This window comes from Marmota monax, unplaced genomic scaffold (assembly GCF_021218885.2).
Source record: "Marmota monax isolate L192 unplaced genomic scaffold, Marmota_monax_Labrador192_F-V1.1 WCK01_AAM20220418_F8-fsc00024, whole genome shotgun sequence".
NCBI lineage: Eukaryota > Metazoa > Chordata > Mammalia > Rodentia > Sciuridae > Marmota > Marmota monax.
Genome location: NW_026695224.1, coordinates 7,340,784 through 7,365,830, shown reverse-complemented (window position 1 = coordinate 7,365,830; position 25,047 = coordinate 7,340,784). Strand labels below are relative to the sequence as shown.

Here is a 25,047-nt window from a genome sequence, read left to right as displayed (position 1 = left end):
TGTTTCACGTATAGTTGATGCTATGAGAATGTTCTGTAGATGTCAGCTCATCAGCCTTATGTTTATATCCTTATGATATAATCAATTATGTTGAATATTTGTCTTTCTCATGGTACTGGGAATTGAACACAGGTACTCTACCACTTAGCTACATCCCTGTCCTTTCATTTTATTTCAGTGTCTTGCTAAATTGCCCACACTGGCTTTGAACTTGTAGTCCTCCTGCCTCAGCCACCAGAGTAGAAAAGAAAAATTTCAGTCTGGTGGCACACATCAGTTACTGCAGCTATTGAGGGTTGTATAATCTCACTAATATCACTGATACATCCTGAAATCTACTTAATGTTACTCTACCTTTCCTTTAATTAGGGGTATCTATTAATAAGCAACATGGTATAGCTTTTTCCATTCTTAAACATCCTTATTGAGATATAGTTCATCCACATAAAGTGTAACAACTTCATGGGTTTTGGTATGTTTCCGAGATTTGTGGACTCTTTGAGGAAGTAGCTTCTATCTAGGTTGATAATTGGAAACTTTTCCCTTCTAGGCAAACACTAATCTATTTCTGCCACTATAGTTGCACATAAATGGAATCATATAACATGCAAATTTTTCCAGGTCCATCCACGTTGAAGTATGTATGAGTAGTTCACTCCTTTTTATTGCCACATAATATTCTATTGTATGGATAACTTTTTTCATCAGTTACTGGACATCTGCGTTATTCTTTTATTTTAAAGGTTATTTAGAAGCAGCACATGGTTTGGTCTTGACTTTTTCCTATTTGGTCTTTTGAATTATTCTAGTTCATCTCCTTTGCTGCTTTTCTGACGACTGATACTTAGACAATGTGTACCACATTCTAGTCATTCCTTTTAACCAAATAAACTCCAATGTTAGTCATTTCCCCCCCACTTCACTTTTTAAGAGGTTATAATTACCAGTTCTGAGTTCCATTAACAATCCAGCTTGGAATATAACTGGAAACTTTACCTTTTTAATACAGGAGTCTTATTCAGAAGCACTGATATATCTTCATTTATACTAAATTAATTTTCAGTAAGTTATATACATTTTTTCTAAGGAATGGGATACTTTTAAGATTCCAAGCCTATAAACCTTACGATCTCCAGGAATACACAAATAGAAGTAGTGATGGGGGAGTAGATAAATATAAATCTGAGTCCTTTACCTGTTTCCAACCATGGGCTGGAGTTGCAAGGCAAATGCTCTACCACTGAGCTACAAGTGTAAGGCACTAGGTTCAATCTTAGCACCAAATAAAGGCACTGAGTCCATATACAACTAAAAAAAAACACTCTGGTTTTTGCTGCATAGACTTACGGGCCACTGTTCCCTGGCAGTTCTCATCACTTTAGTGAGTGCCTAGGATAAGCCCAAACCCTACTTGGAGCATCCTAAAAGCATTTTAGGGTTTGTAAAGGACATTTATGTCAGTCTCACCTTTGACGGACTGTTGCTGAAGTAGTAAAAAATCTTTTCTCGGGGTGAAAGCATTGATTCATTTTTATGTGGGGAAATGTAGACAGGATGATTTTGAGATAACTGAATTCGGCGAGGGGAGCCTGTTCTGACAAATGGATAGGGAGAGAGTGGAGGTGCATCCATCTGTTAAAAACAAAATCAGTAATTGTAAGAAACTCATTTACTTAAAATACCTGAGTAGAAAGTTTTTAAAAGGTAATAAGAAAGTAGTTTTATAAATGGTAAACGGTGATGTATTAGCAACAATCAGACCCTAAAGAAAGTCAGATGAGCAGCAAACTTAAGTGCTTAGTTTATGCCCATCTCCGCTTTAAGCATTTTTAAATCCATTATTGTCATCATCTCATCCTTGCAACAACCTTATAAGCTGGAAACTTCTTTATGCCTCATTTACTTCTATTCCCATTTTATGAGAAAATAAGTGGTAAGATCACAACCACCCTTAAATATTGGATAATTTAAATCCATGTAACTATCTCGTATTTTGCAGGGAATCCAAATACAATCTTATTATCAATGATGTTGGATAGGCAAATGTCTTCTCTTGAAGACTTCCTTAGTTGTACTTGATAGTTGCTTATAAATCTAGCTTGTACACAAACAGGTCAAATATAAATGATTATTCATTCCTCTGGAGTAAAAAAAATACTGTTGTGAAACTTACTATGTTTGCCTGTGAGTACTTCATGGCAAATGTCTTAATTTGTTTTATGTAGATGTTGTTGTAGAACTGAATGAGGTCTCCTCTCTCTTCCTCTTCCATGTCACTGTTGGCACCTGTGAGACGAGTTGGTGTAGGAGGGGCACTGCTAGGCTGTGGAACTGGCAAGGTGCTGCTTGACCTCATGACAGGACTGGAGTCTCTACTGGCTACAAAGAGTGTTAAACACAAAGGTTGCTAGTACTGATCGTTTAAAAAAAGAAAATTCAGTAGCAAAAAGCTGAACAGCTACCTACACTACTTGGTATGAAAAACAAACTTCCCACTAAGAAGCAAATCTCAGAAAATAACTTTACTCCCATGCCATAACTGGAGCACAGGTATAGCGGTCGGTTAGTTTCCTAGGATCTGAATCCTGCACGAAGTGGTGCAAATCAATAACTAGGGATGGCATTTCCATAGCATAGCTCCAAATGAGATGCCAGCAGATTCCTGTCTGAAGCCTTTTCTAATTCCCCTGGAGAAAAATGGTATGCACTTTGTCTCAGAATAATGAAATGAAGAACTGTCACTAAATTTAGAATTTATTTTTCTAGCAGATTCTTTGTCAAGAAAGCACTTTCTATAGTAATTCTTAGTCTCCCAGGCCTAAAAAAATAAGAGCCTACTTTTGTTTGAGGTCATAGAGATCTACTTACTTCTATCTTTGTTTAGTTCTGTAGGAGAATTCTGATGGCTTCTACTTTCACTGCTGCCAGAATTTCTTCTTTTTCTTTTCCCTTTTATCAAAACACTTCTATACACCTTTAAAGAGACAGAATGTCACAGAAACTAGTATTTATTAAATGCATCCTAACTAGTAGAACCTTGACATGTTACTTAATTCTCACAACAGTGAGTAGGAGTCATCTTTCTCAGGGGATATTAAGAAATGCAGCCATGGTCAGGCACACAGCTATTAAATAACAAATACAGGATTTACATCAGAGCCTGTCTAGCTTCAGATTCCATGTACTTCCTAACATACCACAGAGCATAATAGCACCCAACCATAAAATTCAATTCATCTACAAAGATCCAGCATTCTTGCCTTTGAGAAATGGTATTAAAAGAAAAATGGGTTTTAAATTTTAATTAATACTATCTTGGTTAAATGTACAATAGTGTTTACTCAGATAACTTAATTTCTATCTAGTGGTTCTGTGAATAAAGAAATATTCCATAATGTTGCCCTTGAAAGAAAAGAGGACTTTACCAACATGTGAAGTTCTTTGTCAGTGACTAAAGAAAGATTAATCTTTGTATTCGTCACAGACTTTAAGCTTAATTTTCAGCCTACAGTTACCTGGCTTCTGGCCTGTGGCTGAGTCCTGTAACAACGCATGATATTCTGGAAGGACTTGTCTTCTTTTGTGACCTGGCAAAGAATGAGAGTACTCAGATCAACTTCCAGCATGACAGTGTGAGGAGCTCAGTGAATCTGCTTTCCATAGCAAGTAGTAAAAATTGTATTTAAAAACAGTGATTTAAAGTCTCTGGAAATGGTCCTAAGGATATATAGCAAATGAAAAAACATCTATTCAAGAAAATCTAAAATTCAATAAGAGGATTCTAGCATGTGAACCAAGATCTGGTGTAGAAAAGTACAGTAACTAAAATTAAAAACAAACTATAGGAGAAAAATAGTAAATTTGAACCAGAAAAGAATTAGTAAAATTGAATAAAGAGATCCTGTGATCTAAAGAACAGATGGCATGGTGTGTACATTTCTGAGACTATGTGTAATGGGAGTACCAAGGAAGAGAGAATAGAGAAGCAAGTGTTCAGAGAAGTAGAGTGAAATTTTCCCAAGTGATTTTTAAAACATTAATGTACATATTTATGAAGCTCAAGAAACTCCAAGGATCCACAGATCCATGCCTCAATATATCATAGTAAAAATGCAGAAAGCCAAATAGAGAACATTAGTGAGAAAAGCAATTTCTTTTTTTCATTTACAGGGAAACCCCGATAAAATAACAGACTATACAGGTCAAGAGATAATGAGATAACATATTTAATCTTCCATAAATGAAATATATCCTCAAAACCAGAATGTGCTTGCTAGCAGCTTAATATTACAGAAAGTTCTTGAAGCTAAAAATAAGTGTGTCTGGACAGTAATCCAAATATATGCCAGTGTTCTTGGCCTTTTTCACAAAGACATTATGTAATTATAAAGACACTAAAAAGGCATATTTTTCTCTTGATTAAAAACAATTATATAAAATATGTATATGATGTATTGTTGGAGCTGTTACAAAGAAAGGAGGTACATAGGAGCAAAGCTGTATTGGATAAAATAAATGATTCCAGAATCCATGAGAACCAATAAGAGAAAGAAATGAAAATAAGGTTAATATAGCAAACTATAAATACATTACTTTTTTTTAAAAGTCATACAAGTATATCAATGCCAAGTAGCTGTTCGATTTGTAATATGTAAACAATACAACCACTAAGGAAACAATATGGTGTAAAAATTCATTACTAAAATTAAAATTGAACATTAAAAAAAAACAATGCAAAAAGAATAAAGGAATGTAAAACCAGTTATATCAACATTAAAGTGAATGAACTGAATAGTCAAAAGGTGGAGATTGTCAGACTAGAAATGAGATCCAACTGTATCCTGTTTATAGGAGATGTGTTAGATTCAAAAATACAAGCTAGGCATGGTGGAATCCCAGTACTTGGGAGGCTGAGGCAGGAGGATCACAAGTTCAAAGCAGCAACAGTGAGGCACTAAGCAACTCAGATCCTGTCTCTAAAAAATAGGGCTGGGGATGTGAATCAGTGGTTGAGTGCCATAGTTCAATCCCCAGTACCCCCACCCCTCAAATAATACAAGCTGGGTGCAGTGGCACATGCCTGAAATCCCAGCAATCTCTGGGAGGCTGAAGCAGGATCTCAAGTTCAAGCCAACCTCAGCAACTTAGCAAGACCCTCAAAAAAAGGCTGGAGGATAGCTCAGTGCTAAAGTGATTCTCCCACAAACACATATATATTTGAAGTAAACTGAAAAGACAGATTTAGCAGACTACAACTACACAAGTATCACACTATAAAAAAAACAAAAAAAAAAAGCTGTTAAAGAGGGATATGGGATATTTCATAATAAAAAGATCAGTCCATCAGGAAGTTATGCTAGGAAGTAGTAAACAAGCACACACGTTAATAGTGTACTAAGTTACATGAACCAAGGTTAGGGGTGTAGTTCAGTGGTAGAGTGCTTGCCTAGCATATGAAAGGCCCTCAGTTCAATCTCTGGTATCACAAAACAACGAAAACCCAGAAATGAAGGGGAAAATATAAAATTTCAACAATATTTGGAGATTTAAATTTACTTTCAATATGGATAAAAGATGACTGAGGCAGAAGCTCAAAAAAGAAATAGGTCTAGTTGTTTCGTAGTGCTAAAGTCTAACGACATTCTGCTCCAAAAGAAATTCTCCAAGAAGGACCATATACAAGGCTATAAAACCTTGATATATTTAAAAGGACTGAAATAATACAATGTTTTCTTTTTCAGCCAAAGTGAAATGAAACTAGAAGTCAGTAAAGAAATTCAGGAAAAATGTAGAAATTAACATATTCCTAGATAACAAATAAGTCAAAAAGAAACCAAAAGGGAAATTCAAAAATACTTAGAGATAAATATGCAGTGTATGTTATAACTGTTAATGCCTACATTATAAAAGGATGTTAAGATATTAGAAATATCTTTACAAAGTCCTTGAAAAAAGTCCATCTGAAGATACTATCCTTAGCAATAAGGACAAACTACTAGTAAACTAAACCTAGCAACATAAAAATTATCAACGAGACCAAAAAGGACTTAACATTGGCATGCAAGGCCGGTCTAACATAAGAAAATCAGTGGATTAGAGTAAGTAAAACAAAATCAGAAAAAAAAAAAAGACTAACACCTTTTTATGATAAAACAGTCAACAAACTAGGAACATAAAGGGAGCTTCCTCAATCTGATAAAAGGCATCCAAGAAAATAATGAAAGTCAGACTTCATAGTTGAGTATCTAAATTTTTTTTAACTAAAATTAGGAAAAGACAAGATTTCTGCTTTCAACTTTTGTATTTAACATTGTAGGTTTTAGCCAAGATAGTTGGGAAGGGTAGCTGGGATAAAGGAAATAAAAAGTATCTAATTTGGACAAGAAATCAAATTATACATGAAAAAGTCTAAGGAATCAATTAAAATCTATTAGAACTAATAAGTTCAGCTACGTTCCTAGATATTAGACCAATATACAAAAATCAGTTTTTTCTACACACTTGCAGAGAACATACCAAAAATGAAAGTTACATTTACAATAGCATCAAAAAGGATATATAGGAATGAATAGAACAAAAGAGCAAAAGTCATACTTTTTAAAGTGTAATACATTGTTGAAAGACCATTTAAAAAAGATCTAAATAAATGTTAAAAGCATGCCATATTCAAGGATCAAATGACTTAAGATGGCAAAACTCCCTAAACCAAAATACAGATTCGGTGTAACCGATCAAAATCTCAGATGACTGTTAAATTGACAACTTGATTCTAAAATTCACATGGAATTTTCAAGAGACTAACACAACCAAAATAATTGAAAATAAAAGTAGGAGGACTTGCATTTCCCAGTAAAACTTATAAAAAAGCAACAGTCATCAGAGTATGGTACTACATAAGGACAGATAGAGATGGATAGAATAGAACTAATTGTGCAGAAATAAGCCTAAATGTCTGTGTGTGTCTGATCAACCACAAAGGTGCCAAGATTATTCAATGGGGAAAAATAGTCATTTTAATAATGGGGTTGGAGTAGCTGGAAAGCCACAAAAGAATGAAGCTGGACTTTTATTTCATAGCATATACAAAAATTACTCAGAAGCAAAAATAAAATGACATTGGTTCTCAAGATTTGACAATGGAGTCAGACATGAAAACAAAAAAATAGGTATCTGAACTTCATCAAAATTAAAAACTTTTGTAAAAGCTTCAAATGACACTATCAAGTAAGTGAAAAGATACACTGGACTGGAAGGGAAGCTTAGTAGCAGAGCCCTTGCCAAGCATGTTTGAGGCACCAGGTTCAATCATCAATCACCCAAAAGAAAAGAAAAAATAACAGAACAGGAGAAAATAAATAATCCAATTTTTAAAATGAGCAAAGGATTTAAATAGGTACTTCTCCAAACAAGATACACAAATGGCCAATGAGCAAATTACAAGCTGTTTATCATCATCAGGCAGGAATTCAAAACCATAAAAAGTCCTTCATACCTACTGGAAAGGCTGGAATCAAAATTCATATGTAAAGGCCAACAGGGTACAATGAAAGATGGTCAACATCATTGAACAAATACAATTCAAAACCACAGTGAGATAACACTCAATACCCCAAACTAAGAATTATATCTATGTAAAATAAGGTGGCAAGGATATAGAGAAACTAGAACTCTCTTGCATTACTAGGAGCAATGTAAAATGATTCCTCAAAATGTTAAACAGAATTACCATATGACCCTGAAATTCCACTTTTATGTATAAACTCTTAAAAAATTGAAAACAGCCAAGTGTGGTGGCACACACCTGTAATCCCAGTAACTCCAGACTGAGACAGGAGGATTGCAAGTTCAAAGCCAGCCTCAGCAACTTAGACATTATCCCAAGATAAAAAAAATTTAAATAAAAATTGAAAATAGGCACTCAAACAAGTACACAAATATTCACAATAGCACTATTTATAATAGCCAAGGGTTGGAAAGAGCCCAAATGTATCTCTATGAATGAATGGATAAATTCTAATGTAACCACACAATGGACGCTACTTCAGCTATAACAAGGAATGGAGTACTGATACAAGGATATACTTTGGAAACATTATCCCAAACGAAAGAAGCAATACACAAAAGGTCAATGTTTTGGGTTTTTTTTTTTTTTTTTAAGTTGTATATGGACTCAGTGCCTTTATTTGGTTTTATGTGGTGCTAGGATTGAAACTCACATTTACGAGGCAAGTATTCTACCACTAAGCCACAACTCCATTGTTATACCATTCCATTGATATGAAATATCAAAAAGCCACTGAATAGTAAATACTAAAAGCCACTAAACTGTTTAAGTTAAAATGGTTAAGTATATGTAATGTGAATTTCAACTCAATAAATTAAAAATATTTTTTAAAAACAAAGATAAAAGGTATTGTGGGGCTGGGCTTATAGCTCAGTGGTAGAATACTTGCCTAGTATGTGTGAGGCACTGGATTCAATCCTTGCCATCATATAAAAATAAATAAAATAAAGGTACTGTGTCCATCTACAACTAAAAACATTAATTTAAATAAAGTATTATTGGCCAGGCATGAGGTCCTAAGTAACTCAGTGAGATCCTATCTCTAAATAAAATAAAAAAAACAGTGCTGGAGATGTAGATCAGTGGTCGAGTGCCCCTGACTTCCATCCCTGGAAAGGATGGGGAAAAAAAAAAAAGTATTGTTATATTATGGGGCTGGGGATATAGCTCAGTTGGTAGAGTGCTTGCCTCATATATGCACAAGGCCCTGGGTTCAATCCCAAGCGATTTAGAAATTAAGGCTCCTCAGACTGCTGGTGGTAAAATGGTACAGTACATTAGAAAACAGTCTGGCCGCTGAGGCTGTAGCTCAGTGGTAGTGCAGTTGTCTGGAATGCGTGAGGCACTGGGTTTGATCCTCAGCACCACATATAAGTAAATGTTTGGAGAAATGACATACATCTTTGCCCTTGCCTTTTTAGCCTTGAATGGCACTCACCTTTGCCATCACATAAATGGCACACATTAATAACTGGTCCAGATGTCTGTCCATCATAAGTTCTGTACACTGAATTATGGAGAATTCAAAGCAGGTCCAAATTTTTTTCCTCAGTTCATCTGAAATATCTAGTTTAGCACAAAGATCCCGAAGGCGGACACCTGCTAAGTGGTATACCTAATAAATAAATAAGAATATTTAAAAATTTGTTTAACACTTATATATCCCCAGCTCATGTTCTGGTTAAGGTATACATAAAAAATTACCTTTCTAAAGAAAAGCGATAATGAGCTGGTCTTCCTAGGTCTAACATTGCTGCTCGTTAAAGACTGGCCTTGTTTCTGCTGTTGTCCACCGGGGGAAATCTGTTGGATGGCCACTTGACCAGGGACTTGCAAAGTTGTTCCTGTCACCTGTTGAGAGCTCAGACTTCCAGTGAGGGCCTGAGCACTGAGGGGCTGAATGGAGCCAGTCACAGCCTGTGCCTGCCCCCCAACATTGACTTGGACTGGGAAGAATGTTATCCCTCCATTTTCATTGGCAATACCTACACCAGTTTGTTACAACATGGGAAAAAAAGACAAGAAGAAAATGTTGAAAATATGAGGTTCTCTTGGCAGAGGTTTCCTTTTTTCTCTTTCCTCCTAAAGTTCCTCTCCCCATCACTTCTCTATTCCAGACATTACTCCTCTAGCCAAACCTCAAGTAACTTTCCAATAAATGCCAGAGAACTCAATATCCAACTCTTCCTTACCTTGTACAGGAATGGTCACTGTCTGTCCATTGTTGGCCGTGACAGTGGCAGTTGCCATGGTGACTAAAGTCTGTCCAGGAACTGGTGTGACAGAAACAGCCTCCCCAGATACATTCTGTACCGGTACAGCATTGACTAGGGGCTGTGAGGGAATGCGCCCAGGTGTCCCTCCATCAGAGGGGCTGTCATTCTCAGGAAACAGCCGCCTTCTAGTAGTACTGGCTGTTGGGGAGCTGTACCTATCATATAATGAAGTTGGAGATGTCATGCCTAGGTCAAAACAAATCAAATAAACCATTTAACATGAGACAAATCAACTTCCATCGAAGCTCTTGTGTTCAAAATAACTACAGTATTTCAAATAATTAAAAACTTAAAAAGCAAATAAAACTTACAGAAGTCATAGTGTACCTACAGTCAACTAATAAAAAATTTAGGTCAACACTACTGAAAGCAAAATTTTATGAAGAAATGTTTCTGTATTTTTCTCACTGTGCTGCCTTCTCTATTCCACTTTCCACTAAAACTAGGCTTTGTCTTCTACTACAAAGACTCCATGATACAGAGGAAAGTTAAGAAATTACTAGTTTTCTATACTTTTTTTTTGAGAGAGAGAGAATTTTTAATTTTTTTTTTTTTTTTTTTTTTAGTTTTCAGTAGACACAACATCTTTATTTTATTTGTATGTGGTGCTGAGGATCGAACCCAGCGCCCACGTATGCCAGGCAAGCAAGTTACCGCTTGAGCCACATCCCCAGCCCATACTGAAATTCTAACATCTGTGCACAGTGTGCTTTCACTGCAAAGCCATTACTTGATAAGGGGAACATGATGGTAGTATCACATCTGACAGCATTTTCCAGTTGTGTATGAATTTTCACCTTAGTATTTTTCTACATAAACAGAATCACTGAATCTCAATATTATGCTCTTCAGCAAGGTGGACATTCACGGTTTAGATTCAACTAAGCTTAGAATTGTCCCCCCTCCCCGGCATACTAGGGATTGAACTGAGGTTATGCCTAGCCCTTTTATTTTGAGACAGTCTCAGGTAAGTTGCTGAGGCTGTCTATAAACCTGTGATCCTCCTACCTCTCAACCTCCCAAGTTACTAGAATTATAGGTTATGAGCCACCAAGTCCAGCAATACTTTTCTTTTTTAAAAAAAACAGCTGTACTGAGATATGGGTCACATGCCATACATTTCACCCATTTAAGTTGTGTAAACCAATGGGTTATGGTATATTATTAATCTTTCTAAATTGTAGTAATATATGTAACATAAAATTAGCCACTTTAAAAAACCATTCTTAAGTGTACAACTCAGTAGCATTAAGTACATCTACAACATTGTACGATCATTAACACTATTTCCAAAACTTTTCATTACTTCAAAAACACTAAAAATAAACTAAGCTGTAATGATTAAATATTCAAACCAATGTTTATTTCTAAGAAGGAAGCAATCCTTTCCCTCTTCCATGTCCACCTGTAAAAACTGTATATCAGAAGGTTTTTAAATTTAAAAATATATGTAGGAAGATCATGAGGGTTTACAGGAGTAAGTGCGGAGAGACTGTGCCTTAACTTTACCTGATGATACAAAAATAAACTTACTAGGTCTGCATTTGGTACAAAACTACAGAATCAGCAAGATGTGTGAAATATTTTTTTTTAACACTGAGAAAAATGGACAACTGATAAGTTAAAGGAAAATGAAGTTTAATGTCAAATCCCAATCCATAGATTAGGGAAGGAAAAACTATAGAAACATGAGAAAGAATAGGTGTTAAGATTCATAGATATATGGGGCTGGGGATGTGGCTCAAGCGGTAGCACACTCCCCTGGCAAGTGCGGGGCGCTGGGTTCGATCCTCAGCACCACATAAAAATAAAAAAAATAAAGATGCTGTGTCCACCAAAAAGCTAAAAAATAAATATTAAAGAAAAAAATTCTCTTTCTCTATTTAAAAAAAAAAAAAAAAGATTCATAGATATATTCAAGTTGATAATAAGCAGGAAAATGGTTAAGCCACTGTGAATCCTCTTCAAGTTTTCATATTGATCATACATATTTATTGACTGCACTGACTAGAGTGATTCTTGACTTTAAAACTGATCCTCCTAAAATGAGCACAGTGGCACACACCTGTAATCTCAGGAAGCTGAGGCAGGAGAACTGCAAGTTCAAGGCCAGCCTGGGAAACTTAGCAATACTCTGACTCAAAACAAAATTTAAAAAAGGGCTAGGAATGTAGCTTAGTGGGAGAGAATTTGCCTACCATGAGTGAGGCCCTGGGTTCAATCGCCAGTACTGCAAAATACAAACTGATCCTTCTACAGCCAGGACTTATCAAACTGATCTAGAACAAGAATATTTGAATGGCATTCAACCATACACAACTTGCTTAATTTACAAAACTGTTTTTTAAATAGTAGTTGTGGGATCAGGAGTGTGGCTCAGTGGTAGAGCACGTGCTTAGCATGTGCAAGGCCCTCGGTTTAATCCCCAGCACCAAAAGAAAAAGTAGTGTTATCTCCTACATCCAAATTTATTTTTGTGATAAATTTTTTATCTGCTCTTTTTAAGATACACTCGACAGTAGAATGTATTTTGACATATTATACATACACAGTGTTTAATTTATTCTAATTAGGATCCCATTCTTGTGGTTGAACATGTTGTAGAATTACACTGGTCATGTATTCCTATATGAACACAGGAAAGTTATGTCTGCTTCATTCTACTGTATTTCCTATTCCCATCTCTACTCCCTTCCCTTCATTCCCTTTTGTCTAATTCAATGAACTTATATTCTTCCTTCCTCCCCCTTTATTGTGTATTAGCATCTGCATATCAGAGAGAACCTTCAACCTTTGGTTTTTTGGGATTGGCTTATTAAACTTAGCATATGTCGGGCTCCATTTCCATCCATTTACTGGCAAATGCCATAATTTCATTCTTCTTTATGGCTGAGTAATATGCCATTGTGTATATGCCACATTTTCTTTATCTACTCTTCTGTTTAAGGGCATCCTGGTTGGTTACATAGCTTAGTTATTGTGAACTGAGCTGCTATAAACATTCACGTGGCTACATCACTGTAATATGCTGATTTTAAGTCCTTTGGATATATACTGAAGAGTGGTAATAACTAAATCAAATGGTGGTTCCATTCCAAGTTTTCTGAGGAAACTCCATACTGCTTTCCAGAGTAGTTGTACCAATATGCAGTCCCACCAACAATCTATGAGTGTACCTTTTCCCCTGCAACCTTGCCAACATTTATTTTTACTTGTATTCTTTATAATTACTATTCTGACTGGAGTGAGATGAAAAATCTAATTGCTGGTGATGTTGAACATTTTTTCAGATATTTTTTAACCATTCATATTACTCTTCTGTAAAGTATCTGTTCAGTTCCTTTGCCCATTTATTGATTGGGTTATTTGAGGGTTTTGGTGTTAGGATTTTTTGAGTTCTTTGTACATCTTGGAGATTAATGCTCTGAGGTATAAGGTGCAAAGATTTTCTCCCATTCTATTGGCTCTCTGTTCATGTTCTTGATGGTTTCCTTTGCTGTGAAGAACTTCTTAGTTTGATACCATCCCATTTATTCTTGATTTTACTTCTTGTGCTTTAGAAGTCTCCTTGAGGAAGTCAGTTCCTAAAATGACACGATGGACAGTTGGGCCTACATTTCTTCTAGTAGGCACAGGGTCTCTGGTCTAAATGCTTAGTTCCTTGAACCACTTTAAGTTGAGTTTTGTGCAGGGTGAGAGATAGGGGTTCAGTTTCATTTGGCTACATATGGATTTCCAGTTTTCCCAGTACCACTTGTTGAAGAGGCTATCTTTCCTCCAATGTATGTTTATGGCACCTTTGTCTAGTATGAGATAACTCTATGTGGGTTTGTCTCTGAGGATTCTATTCTGTTCCATTGGTCTTCATGTCTTTTTGGTGCCAATACCATGTTGTTTTTGTGACTATAACTCTGTAGTGTAACTTATGGTCTGGTATTGTGATGCCCCCTGCTTCACTCTTCTTGCTAGGGATTGCTTTGGCTATTATGGGCCTCTTATTTTTCCAAATGATTTTCACAGCTGCTTTTTCTAAACCTATGAAGAATGTCATTGAAATTTTCACAGGAATTGCATTAAATCTGTATAGCATTTTTGGTAATATGGCCATTTTGGCTATATTAATTCTGCCTAACCAAGAACCTTGGGAGATCTTTCCATCTTCTAAGGTCTTCAATTTCTTTCTATAGTGTTCTGTAGTTCATATTGAGGATGTCTTTCACCTCTTTTGTTAGATTGGGTCCCAAGTATTTTAGTTTTTTTGAGACTATTGTGACTGGGATAGTTTTCCAAATTTCTCTTTCAGTTGATTCATCATTGGTGTACAGGATCACAATTGATTTATGGGTGTTAATTTTATATCCTCCTACTTTACTGAATTTATTTATGAGTTCTAGAAGTTTTCTGGTGGCATTTTTGGGTTTTCTAAATATAGAATCATGTTGTTGGCAAATAGGGTATATTTAAATTTTGCACCTAGTAGATCTAAGAAGCTGATTAAAATATAAACCAGATGCATAGCAAACCTGCTCTTTTCTGTACTTCTTGGACCAGCACTGCTGTCATCCTAATTCAGGTAGCACAGCTCAACTGATAAAACTGAACATGTTTAGGCCACCGAGTTCTCTTATCTCACTGGTATTTGTACTAATTGGTTCATGCAGCTCTAACCTTAAGAAGACCTCTACTTCTTCTAATCTTAAAAATAAAACCCATTTCCCTTTTTAAAAAATTATAGACATCACTGGTAATTCTATCACCCAACAAGAATTATTCTTAAAAGTTGGTTTTTCCACTTCTGCCCATTTTTATGCTTTGAGGAAAACATTCACTTTAAAAATAAGGATCACATTAAATATATAGCATCCTATCCTTTTAAAAAGTAACTTGAGGCTTGGGGATAAAACTCAGAAGTAGAGTGCTTGCCTAGCATGTATGAGGCCATGGGTGCTATGCCCACCACAACAAGTAAGAAGATTCTTGTTCTGTCATATATTTTCCTCATTAAATATTCTTTAAAACCATTATTTTTAAGTGATTCATGTGGGACCAAATCACAGATTTTGGTGCAAGGTTCCAAAATATTCCTTCTAACATTTTGAACTTACTTCTTCCGAGCCCTCCTGTATCAGCACGAACTTCACTCACCCTTCTAGGAGTCAAAGGGGAGGCAGTAATACAAATTTCATCTGCTCTTTCCAGGTTCTGAGGTGGCATGACCTATAAATAATTGTTCACACAAAATGGTAATATTTGAAGAAGCATTTTCATTAGAAATACAGTAGCACTCTAAGAAGTAAACTATCTTGGCTCATTAGTTCTTCCACCTTAATAAAATCAGCTTTTTCCATTTTCATATTAAAACTAAAAAGCCTCCCAAACTGAAAATTGGGTATTAAATATGAATCAACCTTTATTACTGATTTGGAGAGTTAGAATGGCAATTATGCTAATGAAGAGAAACTTGATCAGGAATCAAGAAAAACAATTGAATTTTAATGTCACTGAAACCTTGGGACAATTTCAAATTATTCCTGGCTCTTGTTAATATTTACAGAGGTAGATATTAATGCCAACTATCAAGTTTTCACCCCCTACATGGAAAATACTAAATTTAAATGCTGTTTGGTGAAAGGGTAATGGAATAGGATAGATATTGATGTACTTTTCTTATAAAAAGCTGTTAGGATACTTTCACAAACCTCTTCACATGTAGGAACTCTGTTTTCATTGTCTCTAATTCTATTCCAGAGTGGGGACTCTGGTTTCCATGCCAAATGATCTAAGATCTGTTCTTCAATCTGATTAAGGTGTTTTACCACCTCTCTACAAAGGCCATCTTCTGCTCTAATGAATACTTCTATTACCTGAAATAAAGAAAAAGGCCTTGGTTCATTTAATAATAATAATGATTACTATGATTTTTCACACAAAAAATTTTTACTAAGCATAAAAGTAAAATGGGCACATCTGTTTAAATATTTTTCAATATTTAGACAAATATCAAAAATTACAAATTTAACAAAAGTTTGATTTTGAAACAGTGGTTCTTCCTTTTACTATCTTGTAAATAATAATGTATATATATAAATTATATAAAATATTTTCTACAGTGATATATATCAAAATGTGTAAATGAAAAAATATCCTTTGTATATTGAGTATGAAAACATTACTGTTAATATTTTATACTAAGAGCCTGGTATGTGCCTCAGTACAAGACCCTGGGTTCAATCCCCAGCATACACACAAAAGAAAAAAAAACAAAACAAAAAATATATCAAAGCCCTTTATACATTTGATATATGACATGATAGAAACTAATTTTGACCATATGCTAAGTTAACATCAAGGAAGACCCTGTTTCAAAATAAAAAAGGGCTGGGGATGTAGCTCAGTGGTAAAGTGTCACTGTGTTCAATCCCTAGTACCAAACAAAAGAAGTAAATAGCTAGGAGATTAATGCCTCTCTGTAATGACAGGAAATTATTTATTAATTTTTGGTACCAGGAATTGAACCCTGGGCTTAACCACTGAGCCACATCGCCAGCCCTTTATATATTTTATTTTGAGACAGAGTCATACCAGTTGCTCAGGGCCTTGTTAAATTGCTGAGTCTGGCCTTGAGCTTGCAACATTCCTGCCTTAGCTTTCCAAGTCCCTGGGATTACAGGCATGTGCCACCACACCCAGCTAGAGAACTTACTTTTTCAAACTATTCTCAATGTTATTTAACTTTCATAACAACAACAAAAAAAAGGGCTGCTATACAAGATTAGCTAGTGATGTGCACATTACTTTTTAAAGCCTTATAAGACTCCTGAAATCACAGTATTCTAAAAATCCTTTATCAGTTGGGTGTGGTGGTACACACCTGTAATCCTAGCTACTCAGGAGACTGAGGTCAGCATGAACCACTTAGTGAGACCCTATCTCAAATAAAATAAAAAGGTCTGGAGAGTTGTATCAGTAATAGAGTGCTTGCCTAGTACATGCAAAGCACTGGTTCAATTGCCAATACCACAAAACAAACAAAAAGTTGTTAAGGACTAACAACAGGAAGTTCATCTCATCCATGATCATTAATATCATAGTTTAAAAAAAATACCTTATAATAAATATCATGTGCATATTTGAATATATAACAGATCCCATCACTATATACAACTATAGTGCACCAATTAGAAAAAACATGAAAAGAAAAAAATACCTTATAAAAATGATAAAGTGGTACATCAAATATTTCGGTAATGAATGGAAAGTTCCCAGGAGGCTTATAAGAAAAAGTGACAACCTCAAGGCAGCAAGCTAAGAGTGATCTATGGAATGCATCTTGTTCCAGAACACCCTATAAAACAAAGTTAAAAACATTTAGAAACATTAGCCTACTCTAAAAGGACATTTCATACTTAAAATAAAAATACCAGATAAGGTCTTGTTTTCTGAGTTAGTGGAAGTATGTGCTTACTTTCTTACAGAACCTTTCTTAACTCTATAAATAAGCTTTATTTTATCAAAAATATAAAGGAATATATAAGAACTTACAAAAATCTTATATATTATGAAATATGACATCTCTAACCAAAATGCAAATGCACCCTGATGCTTAGATAACGTAAAAAGATATTACAAAACAGTTTTCACAGTAAGAGGGCACTGTCACAAAAAGACAGCTGGAAGGCAGGCAAGAAGGTGACTGGCTTGATGACCATGTGCCAAAAAACATGTTTATTGTAGGGTGACATAATTACAGGTGATTTGCTTTGCTTATTAGTTTCTCAAAATGTATATGAATATTTAGTATTTTTGAATTAAAAAGTTACTCAGCCAACAAGAAAAAATACGGATAAATGAGAATTCATCAAAATTTAAAAATTAAGAATAAATGGGGCTGGGGATATAGCTCAGTTGGTATAGTGCTTGCCTCACATGCACAAAGCCCTGGGTTCAATCCCCAACACTACCAAAATAAATAAATAAATAAATAAACAAACTGGAGAGCTAGAATTGTGACTCAGTGGTAAAGCACTTGCCTAGCATATGTGAGGCACTGGGTTCAATTCTCAGCACTGCATATAAATAAAAGGTACACTGACAAGTAAAAAAATATTAAAAAAAAAAAAGACTAAATGGAGACTACCAACAGGGTGAAAACAAAACCCACAGAATGGGAGAAAATACTTACAAATTGGACACCTGGTAAAGGATTAAAATGTAGAATTTTAAAAACGAATCTAGAAAGGATTAACATCTAGAATTAATATCTAGAATTTTAAAAATTGTTAGGGAAATGCAAATCAAAAGCACCATGAGATATTACTTCATATCCATCAAGATAAATATTTTTCAAAAAATGAAAAATAACAAATGTTTTGAGAATGTGAGAAAGCCAAAACCCTGATGTAGGGGCGGTGAGAATGTAAAGAAAGTGGTAGAGCTGCTATGGCAAACAGTATGGCAGTTCCTGAAAAAGTTAAACAAATAATCACCACATGGAGTTAGGGATGTGGCTCAGTAATAGAATGCTTGCACAAAAGCCTGGGTTTGATCCCCAGAACTGTCTTCCCCCACCAACTCTGCCCCCCCACCAAAAAAAAAAAAGAAGGAAAAGAAAAATTACCATGATCTAGCAATTATACTTCTAGGTCTGAAGAACTCAAAAGAACTGTTAGCAGGGACTCAAACAGATGCTTGACAAATACTTTTACACCAATATTAACAGCAGCATTATTCACAGTAGTCAAAAGGTAGAAATGATCCAAATATTCACCATAAAATGAATGGATAAACAAAATGTTTAAACAAAAGGGAAAAATTGTGATATATGCTAGAATGTGGATAAACCCTGAGAAGTGCATTAAGCCAGACTAAGAAGGACAAATATTGTACTTAATTCTATTTAAATGAGATACCTAGCATAGGTAAATAAATTCATAAAAAAAGACAGCCAGAAAACAGACTAAGTAAAGGTTACCAAGGGACAGAGAGAGGGATAAACAGGTGCGTGTGTATACGTATATGTGTGTGTGTATAAACTGCTGTATGAATTTAAAGGGCTATTTTATGACTTATGACTTTATTTTTTGTAAAGCACATATTGAAGGATATATATAAAACAGCTACAATTTAGAGGCCAATAAATTTATATTCACCAAAGTAACTGATTTAAAAAAAAACCTTTACTGTGGTAAAATATACTTAACAAAACAGCATTTAACCATCTTGAAGTTTACAATTCAGTGATGTTAAGTATGGTAACAGTGTTATGTAACCATAACCACCCTCCACCTCCAGAACTCTTTTCATCTTCCTAAATTGTGTCTATTCTGAGATGCCAATCTTATTCCCTAGAGTCATACATCATTTCTTTTTAATGGCTCTTCCTCCTTCCTTACCTTCCTCCCTCTTCTGTCCTTTCTTTCCCTCTTCTCTACCCCACCTTATTTTTTTTTTTTTAATTTTTGAGTAGAGAAGAAGGAAACTGTTTTACTCACAGATAAATCCATGTCTCCCAGTCTTTTTTGTTCCTGCTCAATAACAGATTCTAATACTTTATAGTAAAGCATCTCTGCAAAACGAAAATGTTTGCTGGCAATTTCTGTAGAAATAATTTTAAAAACACAAAAATCAAATACCAAGAAAATAAACAACATGGAAAATGAAGGCCCATCACACTCTCTCCACCCACAAAATAAAATTTAAATACCAAACCCATACTTCAGATACATGCCTTTTCTATAATTGCTTATTCAATTATCCCTAAAATTCCTTATATTCTTCATGGTAACATTCATATTTTTCTAAAATTGCTAACTGAAATTTACATATAAAAAAATTATAATATCACTGCATTAAGATTCTCACCTTTTTGTTCTGTTTGGAAAAAAAAAATAGTTCTATGATGCTACAGTTTGGATGTTGAATATCCTCTAAATACCCATGTAATAGACTTGGTCCTAAGAGTGGCTCTATGGGAAAGTGGTGGGACCTTTACCAGATGGGGCCTAATTGGAAGTCCTTAAGTCACTGGAGGCACTGGGATCCCCATCTCTTCTTGTCTCTTTCTTGTTGTTTTCTGGCTTATGATATGAGTTTGCCTCACCACATACTCCCTGACATTGTTATCCAGAATCCCCCCAAGAGGCCCAAAACAATGGAGCTACTTGATCATGGAATGGAACCTCCAAAACAGTGAGATGAATAAACCTTTTCTAAGTTAATACTCTCGGGTGTTTTATTTACAGTAATGAGAAGCTGACAGATGCTAAGAGATATGTAATTGGTTTACTATTCCACATACTTGGTTCCAATTTGACATCAACAATTCCCAGGCCAGGGTTGGGCATATGTACCAGTTACAGGTTGGTCATCCCTAACGTGGAAATCCAAAATCCAAAATGATCCAAAATCTGAAACTTTTTGAGCACCAGGATGGAGTCATTTGAAAATTCAACCCTGAACTCATGTCACAGGCAAAACACAGATACACTAAAACTACTGCATTAAAGTATTAGGCTATATATATAAAACATGAATAAATTTTGTGTTCAGATTTGTGTCCTATTCCCCAGATATTTCAATTTGTACATCTAATACTCAAAAGTCTGAAAAAAAATCTGAAATGTGAAACACTTCTAGTCCCAAGCATTTCAGAAAAGAGATAGTAAGAACAAGGATAGATAAATGGGTTGACTATGTTGAAGAATCACTATAGTTTGTTTAATTTCCAGTTTACAAATGAAAACTAAAGAATTTACCAATAGCCATCAGGCATGGTGATGCACACCTGTTAATCCCTGTGACTTTGGATGCTGACACAGGAGGATGGAAAGTTCAAAGCCAGCCTCAGCAATTTAGCAAGGCCCTAAGTAACTCAGTGAGACCCTGTCTCAAAACATAAAAAGGGCTGGGAATGCAGCTCAGTGGTTAAACCACACACATGAAAAAGAATTTACCAATAAAAAAAGAACAAAAAATCTAACATAATATAGATACTAGTCTAAAGTTTCTTTCAGAGAGGGGCCTAGAAATCACTTGGATAAAAGAAAAAAAAGCCACACTACACCTCTCCATTTAGTCATAAGTCTTTTCATGTTTCTGACTGGATTACCAAGAAAGGACTCCATGTACTTAAATACAATAATAAACCTTACCTTTAGCACAATTACTGAAATCCTCATCTGGCTGGGAATGCTGAGAATATATTTCATACATTTCTTTTAATCTATTAGCAATAGCCTGGGTTGGATCTCTGGAACATGTCCTAAAAAGTAATAAAAAACTGTCTAATATAAATGTTGTATCAGGTTATGAAAGGATAAAATATTATAACTCTGTAATTTCATTAACATGTAAATGTAAAATCTTTGGACACTATATACTTTCCAAGTTAATTCAGACGATCCCATGCTTCCTTTACAAAGGTGGCTAGACTACTATTTGGAGTGAAAAAGTACATATGCTATCTTGTGAGGCACTGTACCCTTCACTTTGGTAAACTTAGTAATCTTGGCCCTGGGGACCAACTAATGCCATGACTGGTCCAAACTCAACTTGCACATCCCCAATAACTGATAATAACCAAAAACTGCCTTCAATTGATTCCCTAGAGAACATAGGTGCTTTTAAGAACACCTGAAAGAAAACAGGAAGAGGTATGTATCCTATACTGCAGACTCACATAAATCATTACTGACATTCTTTTTTTTTTTTTCACCAAAATGAGGTTTATGTCATTGATTCTTTTTAATTAGAAAGCAATATAAATTAAATTCAGAAGGATTATACAAATACCACCATATGGGCCTTTGTAACCTCTGTGTGTTTATTTTGATCATAAATATATACGTTCACTGTAAAAACATAACAAGCTTGGAAAAAAATTTTTAAAAAAAACAGTTATAATTCTGTTAGAGATAATTACCAAGTATTGTATATAACCAGAATTTTATTTATGACACACACTTACCTTTTTACAAATGCAAAACCTTTGATTTTACCTAGTATTTACTGGTAATATTTAACCCCACTGAGGGTATTTAAGATTAGAGTTGGGAGGCAGTTAACTTTCTTTGTAGGCTGAGTGTTTTAGAGAGCTTTCAAAAGCAACAGTGGTTTTACTCTTGCTTTATGAACACAGAAAGCTTCATCTTATCTGTTCAAATCTGATCCACCTTTCAGAAATTTGTTCAGGTTCATGAAAGGGTTCATGAAGTTCTATGCCAACTCTCATTGACACTGACCACACAACCTCCTTTTCTACAATTGTAAAATAGTTGATAATGAGATTTGGTACCTTATCACACAGGGTTTTGCATTGTTAGTTTACCATTTCCTATATCACATTAGAGAAATATGAGCAAAGATGACCTTCTGCTTATTCATCTTATATTGCTATGTCCTCTGCTGACCAACAAGACTGAGCATACAACTGCTATACAATTATTAAAATGAGGTATAATAGTGAAAAATTGATATAGGAATTGGAAAATGATCAACACCCAATCTTGGAAAGGTAGCCAGAGCTCAAACTAACCTGAGAATCTGTTCCAATTTCTCACTCGGTGCATTCCTGAGGCCCGTCAGCATGGTGTGAAGACGACTCAAGCTATGTGTAGCTGTAGAAATGGGAGTCACACAAGGGCTGTTCTCCTTAATGTACCTCACACCAGTGAGTGGTGTGGAGATTCTAAGTGCTTTAGACTGGTGAAAAAAAATTATTAGGTAAGAAAGACTTTGTTACTTCACAAATAGGAATTTAAGTCAATCAGACCTTATCTTTACAATATCAATAAATTTTAGCAACTCATTTATCACCTTCCTAGAACTTAAATATAACACAACTAAGAGCTGCCATTATCCATGTAAAGATATGTGACAAGACACTATTTATTTTAGCCAACTATATGTTTGTCTTAAAAGTTAAAACTTTAAGCCAGGTGAGGTAGCACATGCCTGTAATCACAGTGACTTAGGAGTCTAGGGCAGGAGATTACAAGTTTGAGGCCCACCTTAGCAACTCATGGAAGCCTTAAGCACCTTAGGAAGACCCTGTGTCAAAATAAAAAAAATAAATAAATAAAAAGGGCTGAGGATATGGCTCAGTGTTAAAGTATCCTGAGTTCAATCCCCGAGTACCAAAGGGAAAAAAAAGTTAAAACTTTAAGGTATATCTTCCTATTATCTCTCCTTCAAAACTTGAGCTCAAAGGAAAGATAAGCATTATGTTTTTAAAAGTTAAGAATATTATTCTCATGTCTGAGAAACAGAATTTGACAGCTCATATTCACCATCATGTCTGCAAATCTCAAAAGATGGACAAATGAAAGAAAGCTATGGATTAAATCTGGCCCAAGTAAAATCCATCCAAAGCATCAAATCTCCTTCAGAGAGACGATTAAACATTCTCCATAAAGGCAATCTGAGGAAAAGCAATCTTCAATCTTTTTGCCCCTCCACTATCTTTAATTTTTTTTTTATTGTTGGTTGTTCAAAACATTACATAGTTCTTGATATATCATATTTCACACTTTGATTCAAGTGGGTTATGAGCTCCCATTTTTACCCCATATACAGATTGCAGAATCACATCAGTTACACATCCATCGATTTACATATTGCCATACTAGTGTCTGTTGTGTTCTGCTGCCTTTCCTATCCTCTACTATCCCCCCTCCCCTCCCCTCCCCTCTTCTTTCTCTGCCCCCTCTACTGACATTCATTTGTCCCCCTTGTATTATTTTTCCCTTTCCCCTCACTTCCTTTTGTATGTACTTTTGTATAACTCTGAGGGTCTCCTTCCATTTCCATGTAATTTCCCTTCTCTCTCCCTTTCCCTCCCACCTCTCATCCCTGTTTAATGTTAATCTTCTTCTCATGCTCTTCGACCCTACTCTGTTCTTAGTTACTCTCCTTATATCAAAGAAGACATTTGGCATTTGTTTTTTAGGGATTGGCTAGCTTCACTTAGCATAATCTGCTCTAATGCCATCCATTTCCCTGTAAATTCTATGATTTTGTCATTTTTTAATGCAGAGTAATACTCCATTGTGTATAAATGCCACATTTTTTTTATCCATTCATCTATTGAAGGGCATCTAGGTTGGTTCCACAGTCTTGCTATTGTGAATTGTGCTGCTATGAACATCGATGTAGCAGTGTCCCTGTAGCATGCTCTTTTTAGGTCTTTAGGGAATAGACCAAGAAGGGGAATAGCTGGGTCAAATGGTGGCTCCATTCCCAGCTTTCCAAGAAATCTCCATACTGCTTTCCAAATTGGCTGCACCAATTTGCAGTCCCACCAGCAATGTACAAGTGTACCCTTTTCCCCACATCCTTGCCAGCACTTGTTGTTTGACTTCATAATGGCTGCCAATCTAACTGGAGTGAGATGGTACCTTAGGGTGGTTTTGATTTGCATTTCTCTGACTGCTAGAGATGGTGAGCATTTTTTCATGTACTTGTTGATTGATTGTATGTCCTCCTCTGAGAAGTGTCTGTTCAGGTCCTTGGCCCATTTGTTGATTGGGTTGTTTGTTCTCTTATTGTCTAATTTTTTGAGTTCTTTGTATACTCTGGATATTAGGGCTCTATCTGAAGTGTGAGGAGTAAAGATTTGTTCCCAGGATGTAGGCTCTCTATTTACCTCTCTTATTGTTTCTTTTGCTGAGAAAAAACTTTTTAGTTTGAGTAAGTCCCATTTGTTGATTCTAGTTATTAACTTTTGTGCTATGGGTGTCCTACTGAGGAATTTGGAGCCCGACCCCACAGTATGTAGATCGTAGCCAACTTTTTCTTCTATCAGACGGCGTGTCTCTGATTTGATATCAAGCTCCTTGATCCATTTTGAATTAACTTTTGTGCATGGCGAGAGACAGGGATTCAGTTTCATTTTGTTGCATATGGATTTCCAGTTTTCCCAGCACCATTTGTTGAAGATGCTATCCTTCCTCCATTGCATGCTTTTAGCCCCTTTATCAAATATAAGATAGTTGTAGTTTTGTGGATTGGTTTCTGTGTCCTCTATTCTGTACCATTGGTCCACCCGCCTGTTTTGGTACCAGTACCATGCTGTTTTTGTTACTATTGCTCTGTAGTATAGTTTGAAGTCTGGTATCGCTATACCGCCTGATTCACACTTCCTGCTTAGCATTGTTTTTGCTATTCTGGGTCGTTTATTTTTCCATATGAATTTCATGATTGCTTTCTCTA

The 25,047-nt window shown here is 35.4% G+C and overlaps 1 protein-coding gene across 4 annotated transcripts in view; it reads right to left on the bottom strand.

Moving 5' to 3' along the window:
* Positions 1-25,047, bottom strand: part of Rbl2 (RB transcriptional corepressor like 2) — a 54,355-nt gene that overhangs the window by 5,621 nt on the left and 23,687 nt on the right. For 3 of the 4 annotated variants that reach the window (XM_046434360.2, XM_046434362.2, XM_046434361.2), the window contains 13 exons: positions 22,373-22,539; positions 20,991-21,100; positions 19,332-19,435; positions 17,048-17,185; positions 15,540-15,704; positions 14,946-15,057; positions 9,757-10,026; positions 9,269-9,549; positions 9,003-9,179; positions 3,516-3,587; positions 2,869-2,974; positions 2,174-2,379; positions 1,468-1,632 (listed from right to left, as the gene is read on the bottom strand). In XM_046434360.2, coding sequence (XP_046290316.1) covers positions 1,468-1,632; positions 2,174-2,379; positions 2,869-2,974; positions 3,516-3,587; positions 9,003-9,179; positions 9,269-9,549; positions 9,757-10,026; positions 14,946-15,057; positions 15,540-15,704; positions 17,048-17,185; positions 19,332-19,435; positions 20,991-21,100; positions 22,373-22,539 — 2,073 coding nt within the window. The remainder of the gene's footprint in view (positions 1-1,467; positions 1,633-2,173; positions 2,380-2,868; positions 2,975-3,515; positions 3,588-9,002; positions 9,180-9,268; positions 9,550-9,756; positions 10,027-14,945; positions 15,058-15,539; positions 15,705-17,047; positions 17,186-19,331; positions 19,436-20,990; positions 21,101-22,372; positions 22,540-25,047) is intronic. The other variant, XM_046434364.2, reaches the window with a different exon arrangement.